The sequence below is a fragment of the Notechis scutatus genome, chromosome 2 (genome assembly GCF_049901735.1).
Source record: "Notechis scutatus isolate UNSWTSFEM ecotype Mainland chromosome 2, rNotScu1.2, whole genome shotgun sequence".
NCBI lineage: Eukaryota > Metazoa > Chordata > Lepidosauria > Squamata > Elapidae > Notechis > Notechis scutatus.
Window position 1 is genome coordinate 117,674,812 of NC_142010.1, and position 18,617 is coordinate 117,693,428.

Genomic DNA, 18,617 nt, shown 5'->3' on the forward strand with positions numbered 1-18,617 from the left:
AATATATACAACCTTACATTCTAAGTCCATAATCCTCGCAGCAAGCCTTATGCTTTATAGAGCCTTGGGCCTTTGTAAAATGATCTGCTATATTGTTTTCTGACATATAGTATTCTAGCTTAATCATCTTACTTTGCACACATTGTCTCACATTTAAATATCTTAAATCTGTGTGTGTATTATTCTTCATTACTCTCATTATGTCTCCCTGTGTGTGCTCATTCTCCTAATGGGGAATTACCTCAACAACCATTGTCCATAAGGGAAGTTTTTTTTACTGGAAACTGTAAGTAGATGTTGGTTTCCAGCAAAAAATATCATAAAACCGGGTCATGGTGAATAGACATAAAAACAGGCTGGTAGTCGAGTACCGCAAAGGGGGTACTGGATCATAAGTAGCCCCGGGGAAGTCCATTGTAACTTCAAATGGTTGCTAATCAATTGTAAGTCAAGGACTACCTGTATTTAAAATTTCTCTTTCTAAAGATCAGTATTGTAAAATGTTTCAGTCTAAAAGTTCCTAATAGCTGAAAAGCAGCTAACAATTAGTTTCTGAAAGTGATGAGTAAAGGAAATATGCAAACCCAATGTCCTTTCAAAGGCACTGACCCTGCTTTTAGCACGATGGATTTTTGACTATTCTCTTATCTCCCAGAACTTGTGCCTTGGGAGCAGCAGCTATCTGAAATACTTATGGACAAGCACAAAACCTCTTCCTATCCAAAGAGGAATTTATCAAAGAACCAGTCTACTTACTAGCTCTTCATACTGCCATAGTTGTCAGTTCTGTTTTTATTGGAGCTGTTTTTCTGTCCTCCATTCCTTCACTGGAAGTTTCTTACAGTGGCAGATAATTAAAAAATGCTTAATAAATCCATAAGTAGTGTCTTAATAACATTAAGCCAGTTTGCGGTAGTGATTAAGGTGCTGGCCTAGAAACCAGGAGTCTGTGAGTTCTAGTCCTGTTTTAGGCATGTAAATCAACTGGGTGGCTTTGGGCCAGTAACTCACTCTAAGCCCAACCTACCTCACAGGGTTGTTGTGGGGAAAATAGGAGGAGGAAGAAGTATTAGATATTTTTGCTGCCTTCAGTTATTCATAAAATAATAAAGGTAGGATTAAAATTCTAATTAATAAAATTTCTTTCTTAGGCCTCAAAGTATGGTTTCTGAAAACAGTACTTGAGGCTAAAAAGAAGAATGTGATTTTGGTCAGTTAATTTTATCAGATGGGAGAAAAAGTCTCATCTCTTTCTAAATGCTATTATATCATTCAAAGTTGATTTATTTCATTGTATTTTTCAGTATGACTAATGTTGCTTAGGGAAGTGTTATGTGCTTCATTGGCTTTAATAAGATAAAGTATTTTAACAGTATGAACAAAATGCTACATCAGGCCAATGCAGTATTTTAATAAATACAAGATACTTATTTAAAAAAATACAGCAGCACAAAGGCTTTCCTGTTGCCATTGTCTGGATATTTTTGTCTTAGTAGCCTTATTTATTTGTTTGTTTGTTTATTTATTTATATTTGCTTTATTTATATTTGCTTTATTTTCTTAGCCCATAAAGTTACTGCAGCATCAAATTTAATGCAGTAGCTAAGAGGACTTTAGATTTAAAGGATTTAAAAAGTAACTGGCATTTACTGCAAAGATGTTAATAATGGCTTATAATTTGATGCATGTTTGTTCAGCTTTGTGGCAGTAACTATAGATTTCTCCTTGCTTTTAAGAGTTCGGTCTAAATCCCACAAACACATTTTTAAAAATAACAGTGGAGTAACTCCGGTGGTTGGAGAATTTTAATAACCTTCATTTTAATTGTATAGAAATCAGTGCTCTAAGATGCAGTTGCGATGACTCTTGCCTTTCCCCTTGACTTAGCACGCCGATCACCTCTTCCTAAAGTTTTGTATTGCAATATTTCTCAATCTGCACTTGTTTGCTCAGTGTGCCATGTAGGTAGCAGATAACCAGCTCAATAATGTTGCTCTGCACAATTTTTCATTGTCCAAGAGGATTTGAACATGTTTTGCACCAGCTGGCTGCTGTTTGCTAGCCAAACAAAAGAATGCTAGAAAAATGTCAAATTCCTTCTGTAGTCATTTTGCTGTGAAAAGTAGAAGACGCAATAGTTTAAGTGTCCATCACATCTGCAGTCCAAAAGCCAATGGCAGGAGGAGCAGTAAGGTATGATGTTACTTCATTCCATGCTGTCTGTGCTCCAGAATTTTCATCATGTAAATTAAGAAGAGAAAGAAAGGCAGGGGTTTTGCAACAAAGGTACAGTGGTGTTGAAGCCCCTCCCCGCTTTTTTACAGTTACCACTCTGAGTGATGTTTATTTTAGATAACATTTTCAGAGAAACATTTACATGTTTAGGTCTTCCTCCTTCACCATTGAGGCTTTCTTTCTGTAGTGGAAGGCCACCTCTGTGTGATGTTGGGAATCTCTTCTTACATTTTTTTTTTTGCTCTCTGTCTGTGCCTTCGTGTGTTGTATGTGCAGAAGCAAGACAGGTATGGATTATATTCTAATCTCTTTGTTTCTCTAATATGTCCCAGACAGTGGGAAACAAGCATTAGTCTTGGAGCTGACAGAATTATTTTTTCTTCCATTGTAGCCATTGAAGTGAAAGGGAAATAAATAAAATATAAATTCTCAGCAAAACGATAAAAAAGTCACTTCTTGACTCCCATTTTGAATGTCCCAGTTTGGGGATTAGGGATTTAGAGAAATAGTGGCTTCTCTTTGCAGTATCTACTCTCTGCCAGTGGATTCTGTATTGTGCTCTTGGTCTCTATTTCACTGGCTTATCCTTAAACCTATCCTTTCTGGAATTAAAATTAAAATATATAGTTACGTCCTAATGAGGAGATGCAATATACAGTTCTGTTTCCTCTACACAGGTTGCCAAGCAGTAGTGTGTCTCCTGATTTTCCTCCAGGCAAAAGCTGTTGTTACTATAATGTTTCCTTTACGTTTTATAGAAAAAAAAAGACCCATCTTTTATTTGGGGTTGCTTTATGACCAAACGTGAAATGTCACAATAATAGGGTAGAAAATGTCATTAAGAAGGATGTATGCCCTCTAGCATTCTGAACCAGAAAGTTGTTTAATGGTATCAGAAATGTGTTGAATATCAATGTAATTCAATAGAAATTTTTGTTTTTATACAACCTGTAATGGAAGCTGTGTATCAGTCTTAAGGCAAGCAACACAGAAAGGTTTTCCAGAGTTTTTGGAGATGGGCTAACTAAAGCAAAGGTAGACTTGACTCTTTTCCTTTCAATAGAATTAAAATTCCACAGTGCATCAAAAATCATTCAGACATATAATCATAGACACAGAAGTGACAGCAAATCTCTATCCTGCCTAGGAACCTTATCTGTCAAGATATATAATAGTGGTTGTGTAAAAAAAAAAAAAAACATGCAAGGAGAACTAGAATAAATGCAATGCATTTTTCCTTTACTACAATAAAATAAATACTGAAATATGGAAGAAAACCTATTAGTGATAAGCATCTATTCAAAATTAGCCATTTTACTACATTTTGGAGGATATTGTAATTGGGTTTCCATTGTCAATAAAAAGGTCCATCACAATCACAACCTTTTTAAAAAGAACAGTTGCATGATTATTGTACATGTTAAAATATACTTATATCCAGTATTTTAAATTATATCATTGTGAGAAGAGTCACATCTCTCATTTTGTATGTATGTATGTATATGTATATGTATATGTATATGTATATGCATATGTATAGAATTTCCTCTCTTTCTCCTCGTCCTTCATCGATGATGCATTGTTGCAACTTTTGAACTCTTAACTGAATATATTCTTGCTATGGTTAGGATTGTAAAAATAAAGCCATTAGTCAGAAAACATTTATTTATTAACACACCACTTTGAAGTTTCCATGCCAATATATTTTAATTTAAATATAGCAATAGATTCAGTTATGCTGTGTATTTACTAGTGATCAATTCATACAGTGTATTTTAAATGAGTATTCTATGCATATGTGAACTGCCAATTTCCTATAAATAGAAACTGTATCCTCCCTCTAAAACATCAGTAGGTTACTCTAACTCAGGGGTGTCCAAACTTTTTGCAAAGAGAACTAGATTTGGTGAGGTGAAAATGTGTGGGGGCCAACCATTCAACCTGACATTCGCTGGAAAAACACTGGCCGGTGGGGATGAATTATAGGCTGAGCCAGTAGGGAGAAGAGGCTGCAGGCTGCTCGAAATTTGAAAACGGTCCGCAATTGGCCCCCAGGCCGGACTTTGGACATGCCTGTTCTAACTAATATTCCCTCTCTCTATATCGCAAATGTGCATTTTCAAGAGGCAACTGAACTTTCTGTTTTTTTCTTTGAAAACGATTTGCTTCTCATCCAAGAAGCTTCTTCAGCTCTCTCTATATGCATATGCATATTTATCTCTTAGACTTGTGCAGTACTTTATATTTAAAGGAAAAAATACACTGTGGAATGCATATGTGTGCTTATAATACTTATTAGCAACTCCTTATATCAAGCATGTTATTTTCTCAGAATTGTATTGCCTTTTGAATCTGAAGCGCTGCATAGCACTGTTGTTTAACAACAATTTTGTGTCTATTAAGGTGTGTGTGTGAGAGAATCTGTCTGTCTGTCTGTTTGTCCAGTTTTCTTAGAGCAAATATTTGGCTTCCATTGTCAGATTAGCCAATTAACAAACAGCGTATATAGTGTTACAGAATGTGAAAAGTAATGGCTATAATATAAACCTCATATGCCCAAAACTGTTGATTTGACCTGAACTCAACTATACTTAAAAATTGCAAAACTTTAATAGCTGGAATTACAAAGGAAATCAATTTTTTAAATCATTTCACTAACATTTGTTTGTGTTCTCTGGCTAATCTCTTCCATTAAACTGTTTGACTACAGATCTTTCCTGATACGTTTATTCAACATAACAATGTGTTCTGCATGTTTTCTGAACATTTTGGTAGACCGGAAAATAGCCATGAAAGAACATCCAAGTTGTTAAGCAATTAAAAATTGTGCTCATTAATCACTGTAAGATTACATGGACAGTCACCTTGATCTCAATTTTTAATGATAACCTGAAGAAAGCCAAAAAAAAAAAAAAAAAAAAAGGTAGATTCAAAGTAATCCAGCTCTGTGATATGGAGCTATTGTTTAAGTCATTTTCAGATTCGGCGACTTCCATGGCCTTAAGATGGATTGTTGCTTCTGTGATCTCTTTTGACTATCTCTATTTGTTAGAACTGAATAGAATTTCTTTGGTAGCCTTATTTGCATGAACTGAATAGAGAAAGGAAGCACTAAGCCCGTGACGGCAAACCTATGGCACGGGTGCCACAGGTGGCACGTGGAGGCCTTTGTGCAGGTATGCAAGCCCTAGCCAAACTTACCTGCACTGCGCATGCGCGCACCTCCCAGGTGATTTTTTCAGCCTGTTTGAGGCTATTTTCACTCTCCCGGAGGCTCAAGGGAAGGCTCTGCAGCCTCGGGAGGCCGAAAAAAAGGCCTTCCAGAAATATTGGAAGTGCCGAAATGGGCCTGTTTTCAGCCTCCTGAGGCTGCAGAGGTTTCCCTCAAGCCTCTGGGAGGGCAAGAACGGCCTCCCCCAAGCTCCAGAGGCCCTCCGGAGGCTGAAAACATTCACTTCCGGTATTTCCGGAAGGCCCGTTTTTCAGCCTCCCGAGACTGCAGAGCCTTTCCTCGAGCCTCCGGGAGGGCGAAAACTGCCTCAAACAGGTTGAAAATCACCTAGGAGGCACGTGCATGTGCAGTGAAGGTGAGGGGGCAGGGCAGGGGTGTTGCGTGTGCATGCACAGGGGGGTGCATTGTATTTTGGCACACCACAGCAAAAAGGTTCACCATCACTGCACTAGGCTAATAGCAGATATTTGCGATATTGAAAATTGTTAATAGTACTTTAACACTCTGAATAGGGAAAGATGTCTGCTCCATTTTCTTTGTTCCTTTTACCTAGAGCTATTGCTATAGCTTCTCCAGTCAATACTAAACTTATCCCTTTTTTGTCTATGGTGTCAGATAGATTCCATTAAAAAAACACATTTTTCCTTGACATTTCAAAATACATGATTTGGGGTGGGGGGTGGGGGCTGAACTTGCATTGTATCTCATTAATCTCTCCTTGCATTCATTTTTACAAACTTCTCATGGTGCTTCAGGGGATAATTTGGAAAGGGTCCAGTTTTTAAACCTTCACTTTGTCAGTACTGTTTTGGAGAAATGTCTTGAACTCTATTCTCAAAGAAAATAAAAGCCTGCTGAGGACAGTAGGGACAAATATGTGACTTATATGTGACAAATATGTGACAAATTCATGACTTAGCATACTATTTTGAATATGCAGATAAATGGTAGCTTTTCTATCTTTCTATTTGTGTTAAATGTGTTCATGTTGGCTTTGTGTGCTGAGCACAACCCTCTTCTCTCCTTTTGATTACTAGATTGAATGATTATGTGCCATCAAGTCATTATTGATTCTTAGTCACAAGTTAAATAGATTTTTTTTTTCATGAGGATGTGTCCCTAACCTAGTCTTTCAGGTCTTCCAACTATGTATTCATTGTATCGATTGTTTCTGTAACCGAACCAATCCACATCTATGAAGATTCTTAGTCATCCAGATCATGGTTGTCCCAAAGGTGCTTTTTCAAAAGGCAACTGGACTTTGTTTTTTCTTGGAGACTTTTTGCTTCTTATCCAAGAAGCTTCTTCAGTTCTGACTGAATGGTGGAGGATGGAAGGATTTACAATCTTTACAGTTATCTGGTCATTAGTGCTCTTTCTGAGAGTTGTTGAGGCCACTTGGAGGTTTAACTGTGCCTTCAGGGTCATCTGAATAGTGCAAATGAGTGTGGAAGCTTTTTGGAACTTAGAGCTGAAAAGACTGTTATAAACAGGAGATAGGTGGTGGTGTTTCCCTTTATATTCTCACGAGTCTTCTCCAATACCAGAGTTCAAAAGCATCAATACTCTTCTCATCCTGCTTCTTCAAAGTCTAGTTTAATTCTATGGAATGTCACAGGGAATACCATGGCTTGCAGAATTCTGACCTTTGTAGGTATAAACACATCATGGTATTTGAATGCTTTTTCTAAGACCTTCAGGTACAAATGATAGTCACTGGCATATTTCTTGACTACATGTTCCTTTATTGTTGATGGTTGATCCTCAAAAGCAGAAACTATCCACCATTTCAATATTATATCATCAAGTTTAAGGCCAGTTGTTCTACCTGTTATCATTAGTTTGATCTCTTTATATTTAAATTTAGTCTCATTTTTTCGCTATTCTCCTTTAATTCCATTTCTATAGCTTGCAGATCCTTTGCAGTTTCAGCTATCAAAGTAGTGTTATGAGCATAGTGCAAGTTGTTGATATTTCTTCCTCCATTTATAAAACCATCCTCGTCTTCTTTCAACCCGGCTTCTCTTAATAATATATTCAGCATATAGATTGAGTAAATAATGGAAGAGCCTATAACCTTTTGTCAATCCTTTGCCAACACAGAACCAATCTGTTTTACCGTGTACTGTGGCTTCCTGACTTTTATGTTGTCATGAGGACAATGAGATATTCTGGGATATTTCCATTTTTCTCAGCAATCTCCACAGCTTGATATGGTTGACACAATCAAATAATCAATGAAGCACATAAATTTCCCCTTCTTTTACAGGATCCTTAACTCCATAAAGAACTATTCCTCTTGCATAGTTACTGTTAGGTTTAAAGGCATAAGTGAAACAGCAGATTTTCCTATGGTTTGCAGTAACAAAGGTTAGGAGGGATTATGTTTTATTTTAATTCAAGGCACCATGCAACATCACCTAAAATGACTTGCTGCCAAATCAGATTGGCATATGTTAACCTCCTCCTTGTTTTTATTTAGTATATTATAATTAGACAAAATCAGCAGCCTTGACAGTCATGGACCAGGGCTGTATTCCCTCTTCCTCAGGAAAAAGGTTCTCGAGATCATTGCATTGAAGTTGATGTATTGCTGTGATCAATAGGCATTATTTTTGAGTAGATCAAAACTCTTTAGACAAAGGAAGAGTTCATGGAAGTGGAAATAAAAATGTAACTCCGTGATGGCAAGGTGTGGTGGCACACAAAGCCCTCTCTGTGGGCATACGTGCCATTGCCAGCAGCTTTTCTGCCAGCTGGTATTCGTGGGTGCCGGAGCACTGGAAAATGGCCTAAAAATGCCCCCCAAAACAGGCCGTTTTTCGGGTTGTTTTCAGGCCGTTTTCATTGGCCCGAAAACCAGCCCAAAACTAGCCTGAAAACAGCCAAAAAACAAGCATGCGTGCGCTGACCAGCTGGTCTTTGAGTTTCTGGTGCTCTGGCATGCGCACATGCATGCACGTTCTGGTTTGGGGACTCAGTGCTGAAAAGGTTCACCATCACTGGGTTAGAATGCAGTACTGCAGGCTACATCTACTGACTGCTGGCTGACTGCAATTTGGTAGTTCAAATCTCACCAGGCTCAAGTAAAGTTCTTAGAGAGGGTTGTAAAGCATTGTGAAGCGGTATATAAGCCTAAGTGCTCTTCCTCTTGCTCTTGCTAGATTACAATTATCAGCTAAACCTACTTCTTGCCTAATTTACAGAAATACAAACAAGATTCTTGACTGTTATACAACTTAAATTCAAAAATTACAACCAGAACAAATATATCCAAAAGGGATTATAGTAGTATAGGTACTCTGACAGCAATTAGCACCCGGATTGCATCACTAAAGGAAACTATAGGAAAGTGAGTTGTAGAAATAAGAAATGTAGACATTAATTTAGGGAAATAAAATCATTGGAAGACCATGCATGGTCGTCCCCGGTCCCCCCCCATTCTATGATTTTATTTGCTATGGTTTTAAAATATTTTCTCAAAAACTATAAACTATGGATAATTTTTCATGAGAAGTTTTTTTCTTTCTTGCAAATTGTATTGATTTCAACACAATTTACCCTGATACCAGATTCCATTATTGTACTACAGTAGCAGCCTTGATTATATCTGACCATAGGCTTCTCCATAGACTCCTTTTTCAATGAAATATGAGAAAAATAGAACAAGAGATTGCTTTGCGTTTTATATCTTTTGACATATTTGGATTAGGCCAGAAAAGCATTACATATTTACAAATATTACCTTCCACTCTTTGTTCCTTTAAGAAATAGATTGATCACACAGAAAAAACCTTAATATTATGCCTGTCAGAATTGCCATGTTCTGACATTATAATACTAAATATTTGAAATAAAAATATTAACTTTCTATTCTAGAATTCTACATGATTTTTAAATGGTCCAATGAACCAAAGATATTCCAAATGTCTGTTTTTGTTAATTTATAGCCCAAATTAGAACCATATTGCTAAATCTATTTTTATGAGATTGGCTACAAAAACAGAATTGTGCAAGTCTGATTAAAGTTCTTACAGGTCAGTGAATCAGCAAGGCATTTGCCTGAATTGCTTCCAAATATTATCTCCTTGCTCTAGACCAAGGGTGTCAGACTTGCGATGATACGTTGTCATCATGTGATGTATCGTAACTTTTTCCACCTTGGCTAAACCGGGGGTGGGCGTAGTCAGGGCTTGATGCATCCAGCCAGGGCTTGATGCATCCGGCCCATGGGTCATGAGTTTGACAGCCCTACTCTAGACTTAAAAAATGTTTCAGTCCCTTTTGCTTAGGTAGTTGTTTTTGCATATTTCTGCCAACGCTATTTTACTTACACTCTATAAGGAGGAACAAATTATAGTTCTGATTTTAGATTCTGATTTGTTTGTTTATTTATGTCAGAAGTATCACAATGAAAATAAGGCATACTGTATAACATAAAATACAATACAGGATTAAAATATGTGCAAATTCAACAGATCTTGCCCAGAAACTAGCAACATTCATTGTGTTCTGTCGCGTTGCCACGAGGTCCACAAGTGAACACTGATTGGGGAACAGAACAGGTATACATACAGTATGTGTTGTTGTCTGCATGTCACCACAATAGCAAACAATAGAAGCAACTGAATGGCCTATTTGTTCAGAGTGTCTCTGGATCTTGTTGTACCTGTGCAAGTCTATTCAATAATTTCCATACTTCCCAGTTTTTTTCAGACCCAGGTGCCTCTCCTCCACTGGTTCCATCCAATGCTGGTTCTTTGTACTTTCCATAGAGCCATAGCATACCGTAGATTCTGCTATTTCCCTGTAATTGACTTGATTGCTGTGGGAAAACACTTGGATCTCTGTGAACAATATTTTTGCAGAAGAAATATGCATTTTCTATGGTTGCACTTTGCTACAACAGGAGAAATAATATGCTACATGGATTTTGTTTGCATATAGAACTGATTTCAGTGTATTTTACATGCTTGTCCAAAATCTGATGGGTCTTTTATGTGTCTTAGATCCACTGTCAATGGGGCCACAGAAAGCTCTAGAAACCATTGGTGCAAATTTGCAAAAACAGTATGAAAATTGGCAACCAAGGGTAAGTACCTTTTTGCCTTCTTGTAAGATAAGCCTCCCCTCCCCCTCAAAATCTGTGTTTACTTCTGCTAAACTAATAATATTAATACTAGAAAATATTTCACTTGAAATATTGGATACATACTGTGTGATCTTTTATATATTGTATTAGGCAAAATTCAGAGCTTTTCTATGTGTTCATGTGGATAGAATATTATAGGTTCTCAAAAATGATTAGGCTTCAACTAAACTAACACTCCAGAAAGAGAAGAGTCATTTTTACAGCCAAAAACTTCTACATTGATGGTTGTGTGATGCAGTGTTATAGTTATCAAGTAGTTAGCAAGGAAAATTAGCAAGGCAATTAATTCCAGTAGATAGAACTCTTTTCTGCATCATTGGCTTTTGATGTATATGCACAGGTTTTATAGTCAGATAATACTGCTTATGACTATTTTTTGGGTCTGTTGCGTCAGACTTTAGATTTATGATGTAGTAGTCACTAAAAGCTGAGATCATATTGGCTTCTATCCACATGAGTGGTATTGAACAATTCAGTAGCGGAAGCAAAGTCATCCCTTTTCTGGATGTATTTTAGCCAAGGATGGACTGTCAGTTTTTAGGAATGCTTTAATTTGAATTCTTGTACATAGAGAGGTTTGTTTTCATCAGGAGGATCATAGCAATAGTTGGAGAGAAATTGATGGCTTCAGTCACTGAATTTCTAAAATTTAATTTTGAAGGTTCAGGGGCTTTGCTGATTATGTAGAGTTTGCTAGAATAGAGGTGACATTCATGAGAGCCAAAAGTTCTTTATTTTCTGATAAGGCTTGATTTTTATGCCATTTTATTTTAAATTAAAAATCTCTATTTCTCATTATCTCCGGCAATTGTACAGGGAATATGATGTTATGGTAACAAGCAGCCCACTAGATTTGCATAGTGGGACAATACCAACTCACAACAAAGACTGCATCCCAGGTCATCATTTTATGTTCTTTGGGCAGAACTTCATCCTTTTTTTGTGTTATGCCATCAATTTACAGAGAACATTTTTGCAATTCTGCAAACTTTTTCAGAGAGCACTCCTCAATCTCATTTGTCTTAACACGAGCATTTCATTCTTTTCTTAAAATCTTATTTGTTCAAATTATTTTAAAATTTGAGCCCAAGCTGAATTTAAGCTTAGTTTAAATGTCCGAATTCTTTAAATGTATATTTGCTGAACTCTATTTCTTTCAAAGACAAAGTATGGACAGTTTTAACATTCCCACTTATTCCCCTTCCTCAAGAAAGTAAAAGATAGTATGGGAAAAGGGAAACAAGAGAACTAAAAAAGTGGGATGGAAGATTATTCTTGTTCCATTTCGGGGAAATTGGAAAGTTGTTCAAAATTTGGAAATGGGAAACGGCACAAGCCAGTCTCTACTTTCTAATATTACTTTATTTCGTAGTAATAAAGTTCAAAGTGATTTGAACTAATTGTGCACAAAATATGTATTGTTTGCTTACAGAAATCAGGATCAAATTCTACTGGATTCTTTTTTTAAAAAATTCTCAGAATTGAACTGGATGTATTAATAAAAGAAGAATGGATTTTTCATCTTTCTCTTGCTGTCCTCCCACCTGTCTTTATTTCTGTCCAGATGCCACAGATGACATAATAGTTATTTGAAATAACATTTCAAGTGCAGAGCTTGAAAATATGATCTCTATAGCTCTCTTTGGTGTAAGATCATTGATTCCATTAACAGAAACTTCTACAGCTGCATGAAAGACCACGATGGTTTTGATGAGTAAATTTGTAATGATGCCACATTGTTACATTTATTGATGAGTCACGCCATTCAAATATCTGTACTGTGTGCATTCCAGAGTCCTCCTGTTTTCAGCATTACGATGCATAATGAATCCCCGGAAAACTGCCTATTGGCTCACTGATATAAGGTTTAATGCAATATGTAGACCTTAACAGTATAGTAAACTCTTGGGACCCAAGTCAAACAAAACAGTCTCTTTGCTGTTTTAATAACATAGCCCATGGAACTGGGGGAAGGGGATTCAGGGAGGAGGTTCTGATAGCAGCATGTACTTTATGTGGGTGAGCAGACTTTGGGCTGCTTTGTATAATTTGCACAGAACATGAGGCAATATTCTGTGTACAAGATGTTTTGTGTGCATTGGTTCGTAGCACTAAATCACTGTCCTGTGAAGCATTGCAAAGCTGAACACATGCCATTTTATTGCACTCTGCTAGCTTTTACGTTTTTCTGCAGTAATAAAGAGAAATCGTTGGGCTATCCACAATAAAACAATAGGAGAATGATTGAATTTCCTAGATCTTTGCTCTAAAAGACATACTTTTTTTCTTCCTTGTCTTTCCCCTCTCCCCTATCCCAAGCTTGCTGTAGGTGGTCAGGGAAGCAAATGACAGATTATTGAAACAGAGTAGGAAACAGTGACTGAAAATGCCTCATTAAGAATATATGACGTTGATAAGCACTGATTATTGAAAAATGGGGCACTAGTGTACGAGGTTTGCTGGAAGAATTATCCAATTAAATATAATGGAATTTCAATGTTTACTACCGCTTTTCTTACAATTTTTTCATTTGTAGAAATAGCTGTCTATTTTGAACACATATAAAGAAGCCGTAGAAGGTAATCTTATGAGAAACAATATTGAGGAAAGTCTTAGTTTGCAAAAACAATTCTGCTGTGCATTGTTTGGCTGGCATGCTTCTCACTGACAGAATACTGACAGAATAGAGGTTTGCTAATTGGAAAATTTATCAGTATTCTGCTAATAAATTCTGCTTCCAAACAATTAAAAAATTAAAACTATCATACGGTATGATGTTTTTCCCGTTGCAAGACTAGAAAATGTTTCAGCCTATTCGGTTGTATGATGTTATAAATAATTAAATGTTTAATTATCATGGGGAAAATGGAAGTTATAATCTAATCCATGGAATACCTAGCCTGATGCTTTAGACTTCTGTGAATTAAAGACCCAAATGTGTTCATTCTCTATAGAATAATTATTGCATATTATTCCTATGTACAGTGCATCCAGAAAGTATTCAGATCCCCTTTGCTTCTGTCAATTTTGTTATGTTGCCGCCTGATTCTACAGTTGTTGAAATTCAGTTTTTCTCATTAATCTACACTCAGTACCCAATAATGACAAAGTGAAAACAGAGTTTTAGAAATTTATTAAAAAGAAAAAAAACCCTGAAAGATAACATTTCATAAGTATTCAGACCCTTCACTCAAGTGCTTCTTCACAGAGTTGTTCCTAAGCCACTCCTGTGTTGTTTTGGCTTAGATTATTGTCATGCTTAGATTATTGTCATGTTGGAAAGTAAACCTTCAGCCCAGTCTGAGGTCCTGAGTGCTGTGGAACAGGTTTTCATTCAGGATATCCCTGTACTTCACTCCATTCAGCTTTCCCTCAACCCCGACCAGTCTCCCAGCCCCTGTTGCTGAAAAATACCCCCTGCATGATGCTGCCACCACTGTGCTTCACTGTTGGGATGATATTAGGCAGATATAAGCAGTGCCTGGTTTTTTCCAGTCATAATGTTTAGAATTGAGACCAAACAATTCAATCTTGATTTCATCAGACCAGAGAATCTCGTTCTTCTTCAGAGTGGTGTTGACAGGATCCAGGCATGGGATATATTCAGCTCTGCTTGGCTATAGACTGAATAGAAAAACTGAAGACACCCCCCCTCCAGGCTACCATCTCCAGTTCTTCTATTCAGTCTCGACTGAACTCGACTGTCTTTTTGATAGCTCCTCTGTTTTTTTAATAAATAGAGGGACGCTGTCAGGTTAAATTTCCTTGGATATATATTCCACCAACAGTTCTGAAGGGACTAGAGGCATGAGAGACTCTAGTTTGCCTTCGTGGTTCCTTCCAACAGGATAAAGAGGAAAATGTTCAGAACGGCGGCAAACCGAAGGAACCAACTTCACGTCTGTCAGCTGGCTAGTGGAGCGCCAGTTTTGGGGATTTTTGCAGTTTCGACTATATCGCACCCAGCGCCTAGAGAAAGGTACTCGGGGTGTCTAGTGCTGACCTGCCTGATAGGCAGCCTGCCCAGTCAGGGAGCATTGCCTAGTCAGACCAGTGGATCACTGTGACAGTTCCCTGGCTTCACTGCCTGTCGCAGGAGTGGTTAATTTTGGCGGGAGCGCCATTTTGAAGTGAAGAAGATTCAGAGTAACAGAAGCCAGAGCTGGACAATTTACAATGCTGTAACCCGTTATTAATTTGACACAATCCGTGGCTAGGAGGATTAAGATAGCCATGTTATTGCCATTTATCCGCCTGGCTGGAAATTCAACTCATCAGTCTGTCAAGCGACTTTTGGAACAATCTGCTGGCCACAAACTTTCAAACATCTGGGCTCAAAGGGCTTTTTAAAAATCTGGGTTCAAAGGGCTTTTTAGGCCCCATTTATTTAAGCCATTGTTAGCCAAGGCCAAGAGTACGACTGGGGTAGATCTTAACACAAAGGTCCCAATCCCTACGAAAAAGGCTGGGGGTAATGAGGCACTATTTACAGACCCAAAGGAGGAGGCTGAGGTAATTCCCTCGTACGAGATATTTTTCAACATGGTCCAAAGATAGTTAGATTTACCAAGATCTTGTCCAGAGGCTACTGCCTTCGACAAGCATTTCTACAATGTGGACACACTGTTCGCAGAAGCTTTACATCTTCCGGAGGTAATGACCCTGTCTTAGCTCTCGCTTCCTCTTCAGCCACACTTAACGATGCAGACAATGTCCTTAGGGTTGAGGATAAGAAGGTGGACTTAGTTTGGCGAAAGACGCACCAGGAAGATGTGTCTCAGGTAAGATCAATGCCCCCTCATAGTGTGAGAGCTCTTCAGGTGCTTTTTTGCAAACTCCAAGCGGGCTTTCATGTGTTTTGCACTGAGACAAGGCTTCCATCTAGCACTCTGCCATAAAGGCCAGATTGGTGGAGGGCTGCAGTGATAGTTGTCTATCCCATCTCCACACAGGATCTCTGGAGCTCGGTCAGTTTGTGCCAAGCTTCTTCCATTTGAGAATTATGGAGGCCACTGTGCTCTTAGGAATCTTCAGTGCAGCAGAAATTTTTATTGTAGTGTTCCCCAGATCTGTGCCTTGCAATAATCCTGTCTCTGAGCTCTGCAGGCAGTTCCTTTGACCTCATGGCTTTTGCACTGCTACAGTATGCATTGTCAGCTGTGAAGTCTTCTATAGAGAGGTGTGTACTTTCCAAATCATGTCCAATCCATTTAATTTAGCACAGGTGGACTCAGAAACATGTCAGCAACAATCAAGAGAGTTGGGAGCTAAATTTCAAGTGTTGTTGCAAAGGATCTGAATACTTATGCCTTTTGTGGTATTTCAGGATTTTTAAAATACATTTACAGACATTTCTAAAATTCTGGCATTATGGGGTACTGTAGAATCAGCATGCAGCATAACAAAATTGACAAAAGTGAAGGGGCTCTGAATACTTTCTGAATTCATTTTATGTATGTCATCAGTATTGAGGGGCAATATCATTTTTGGATTAATCTTTAGAAGGCTCAAAAATTACGTGATTGAGCTCTTCTTGTCTTAGTGATGGCTTCAAACAAATCAGCCAGGTTGCCTGTGGCAATCCTCAGTGTTGGGTTTGTTGCCTTCAAATCCAGAAAAATACAACAGCTTGTACATTGTACAAAAGTCGGATGAAGACCCCTGTGTCTGAATATAACTAGAGTTCCATTTTTTTTTGAATATTATGGAAGCCTTGTTACAATATAATTTTAAGTCCTTGACTTACGATCACAATTGAGCCCCAAATTTCTGTTGCTAAGCAAGATAATTGTTAAGTGAGATTTGCTGCATTTTATGCATTTTCTTGCCACACTTGTTAAGTGAATCACAACAGTTGTTAAATTATTAACATGGTTGTAAAAGAATCTGGCTTTCCCATTGACTTTGCTTGTCAGAAGGTCAAAAAAGGTGATCACATGATCCGGGACACTGCAACCATCATTAATATGAGTCAATTGCCAAGCACCTGAATTTTAATCACGTGATCATAGGGATGTTGCAACAGTGGTAAGTGTAAAAAATGGTCATAAGCCACTTTTTTCAGTGCTGCTGTAACTTTGAATGGTCACTAAACGAAAGGTTGTAAGTTGAGGGCTACCTTTATTTGTTTACAGTGTTATGTATTATGTGAGTATGACAGTCACAACTTTGAAGACCGGTCATAAATAACATTTCCTAGCACACTTGTAATTTCCAACTGCCATTAAATGAATTGTCATAAGTTGAGGACTACCTGTAATTTCTAGCAGATTCTATTTGCATCTATATTAATGCCCATAAATGTAAAAAAAAAACAATAGCAATATTTATTCCCCTGCACACCACAAATAAGCCTCTTTCATGAAATTGGAGCAATGCAGTTAGAAGAGAGGATGAATTACTAGGGCTGTTCAGTTCCTTTTATATGGCAGCATTCCCTACTCAGTACCAAGACTTTACAGAACATTGCTGTTCTCTCATTCTGAAACTGCAGTATTGGAACTGGATTAAAGTGTTTGTTTCAAAACCATTGAACTTTTTTTTTTTTTGTATTTTGGCAGGCTGAGTACTGAACATTAAACAGAAGTTGCTTTACAATAGGTCTTCCCATGGCCATTGACAGGTGTGTTTCAGAGAACCAAGTGCTGCCTTGTCTCTAGCTAGAATGGTCATACCTTTCCTTTTTGCTGGATCCTGAGCTTTTGAGTTCATGCTGCTTGTGTATTTCTGACAACTGCAAATGAGGTCACGTAGCCAAAAGCAAAATTGTCGGATGGGTGGTATTCAATTTACATAATGCAGAATTTGCCGTGGATCACATTGCAGGGTATATTTCTTAAATTTGGGTGAAATTAGTCTCCCCCCTTTTATTTATTATTTTTTTACTGTTTCATTTTTGAATTTGAATTTTCCACAATGTTTTAAGTTTATGTTTCTGTCAAGATCAATTGTGCTTAATGTGTTTCTGGATTTAAAACTACTTCCTTCTTTATTCTACCTATTATGCCTTGAACAGATAACCGTAGTGGATGTTTTTGCTGATCTAACTATAACCCTAAAGGAATTTTCCATTCTCCTCAGCTCTTCCTTCCGTCGGGCATATTCCTCCAATGGCCATAATGATTGCAATATATTTTCTTAATTATAAGTTCTTAAGAAAGTTAATTTTCCAGATTCTAATATTACTGTTACTAACTGGGATTCAATTCCCCCTGCCCTAAATGTGTTTTAAACTCAAGAAAGATATTCTTTTTTAATAATATATTGAATACCACAGAAATAATTTGTCCGCTGTTCAGTGCAGATAACATTCTGTATCTTTTTGCTTTCGGGTGATAGTTCAGGTGGGTGTTTTTCTAGACAATAACGTGATAGTGTTAACATTAATCTAATCAGTTGCATACAGTGCACAGCAGTTCTCACACTATGACAACTCCGTGAGAGCTACTGAGATATTATTTTATATATGGACAACCATAACTCCAATGGTAACAGAATCCTTGTGACATGCAGTGTAACAATAGCAGAGAGATCCTTTATTTGGCCACTGTTATTCTAAACAATCACCTACATTACCTAGGAAGCTTCTCAGGATATTAGCAATATTGGCACCAATTATGGTAGTTTACCCAAGGCTGGATGGGAAGCTGATTCTTACTTCTGGGAGAGTGTCAGTTTAAATATCCTTTTAATCTATTGTCTGATTGAATGCTATGAAGGAGACTCTTGCAAAGGTACGTGCTTGATATTTCGATGGACAACATACATCCTTATTTTGTTTTAGTACCCAGAATATACACATTTCTGTAATACACATATACATACACATGCGTGCTTTCCCTGCGCACAAACATTGCATTTATATTCAGAAACTCAAATGGAGTTAAAAGCTATGGAAAAGGTTTGGACCTCTTCACTAGACAGATTATCTAGTGGCTCCAAGAATACAGATACAAAAGTACAATTTGTGATTTTATAACTAGGCAGAGCATATTATGC

At 37.5% G+C, this 18,617-nt stretch overlaps 1 protein-coding gene across 3 annotated transcripts in view; it reads left to right on the plus strand.

Moving 5' to 3' along the window:
- RPTOR (regulatory associated protein of MTOR complex 1) overlaps positions 1-18,617 on the plus strand; it is a 409,502-nt gene that overhangs the window by 41,655 nt on the left and 349,230 nt on the right. For all 3 annotated transcript variants that reach the window (XM_026667263.2, XM_026667262.2, XM_087955978.1), the window contains exon 3: positions 10,477-10,559. In XM_026667263.2, the coding sequence (XP_026523048.1) occupies positions 10,477-10,559 (83 nt within the window). The remainder of the gene's footprint in view (positions 1-10,476; positions 10,560-18,617) is intronic.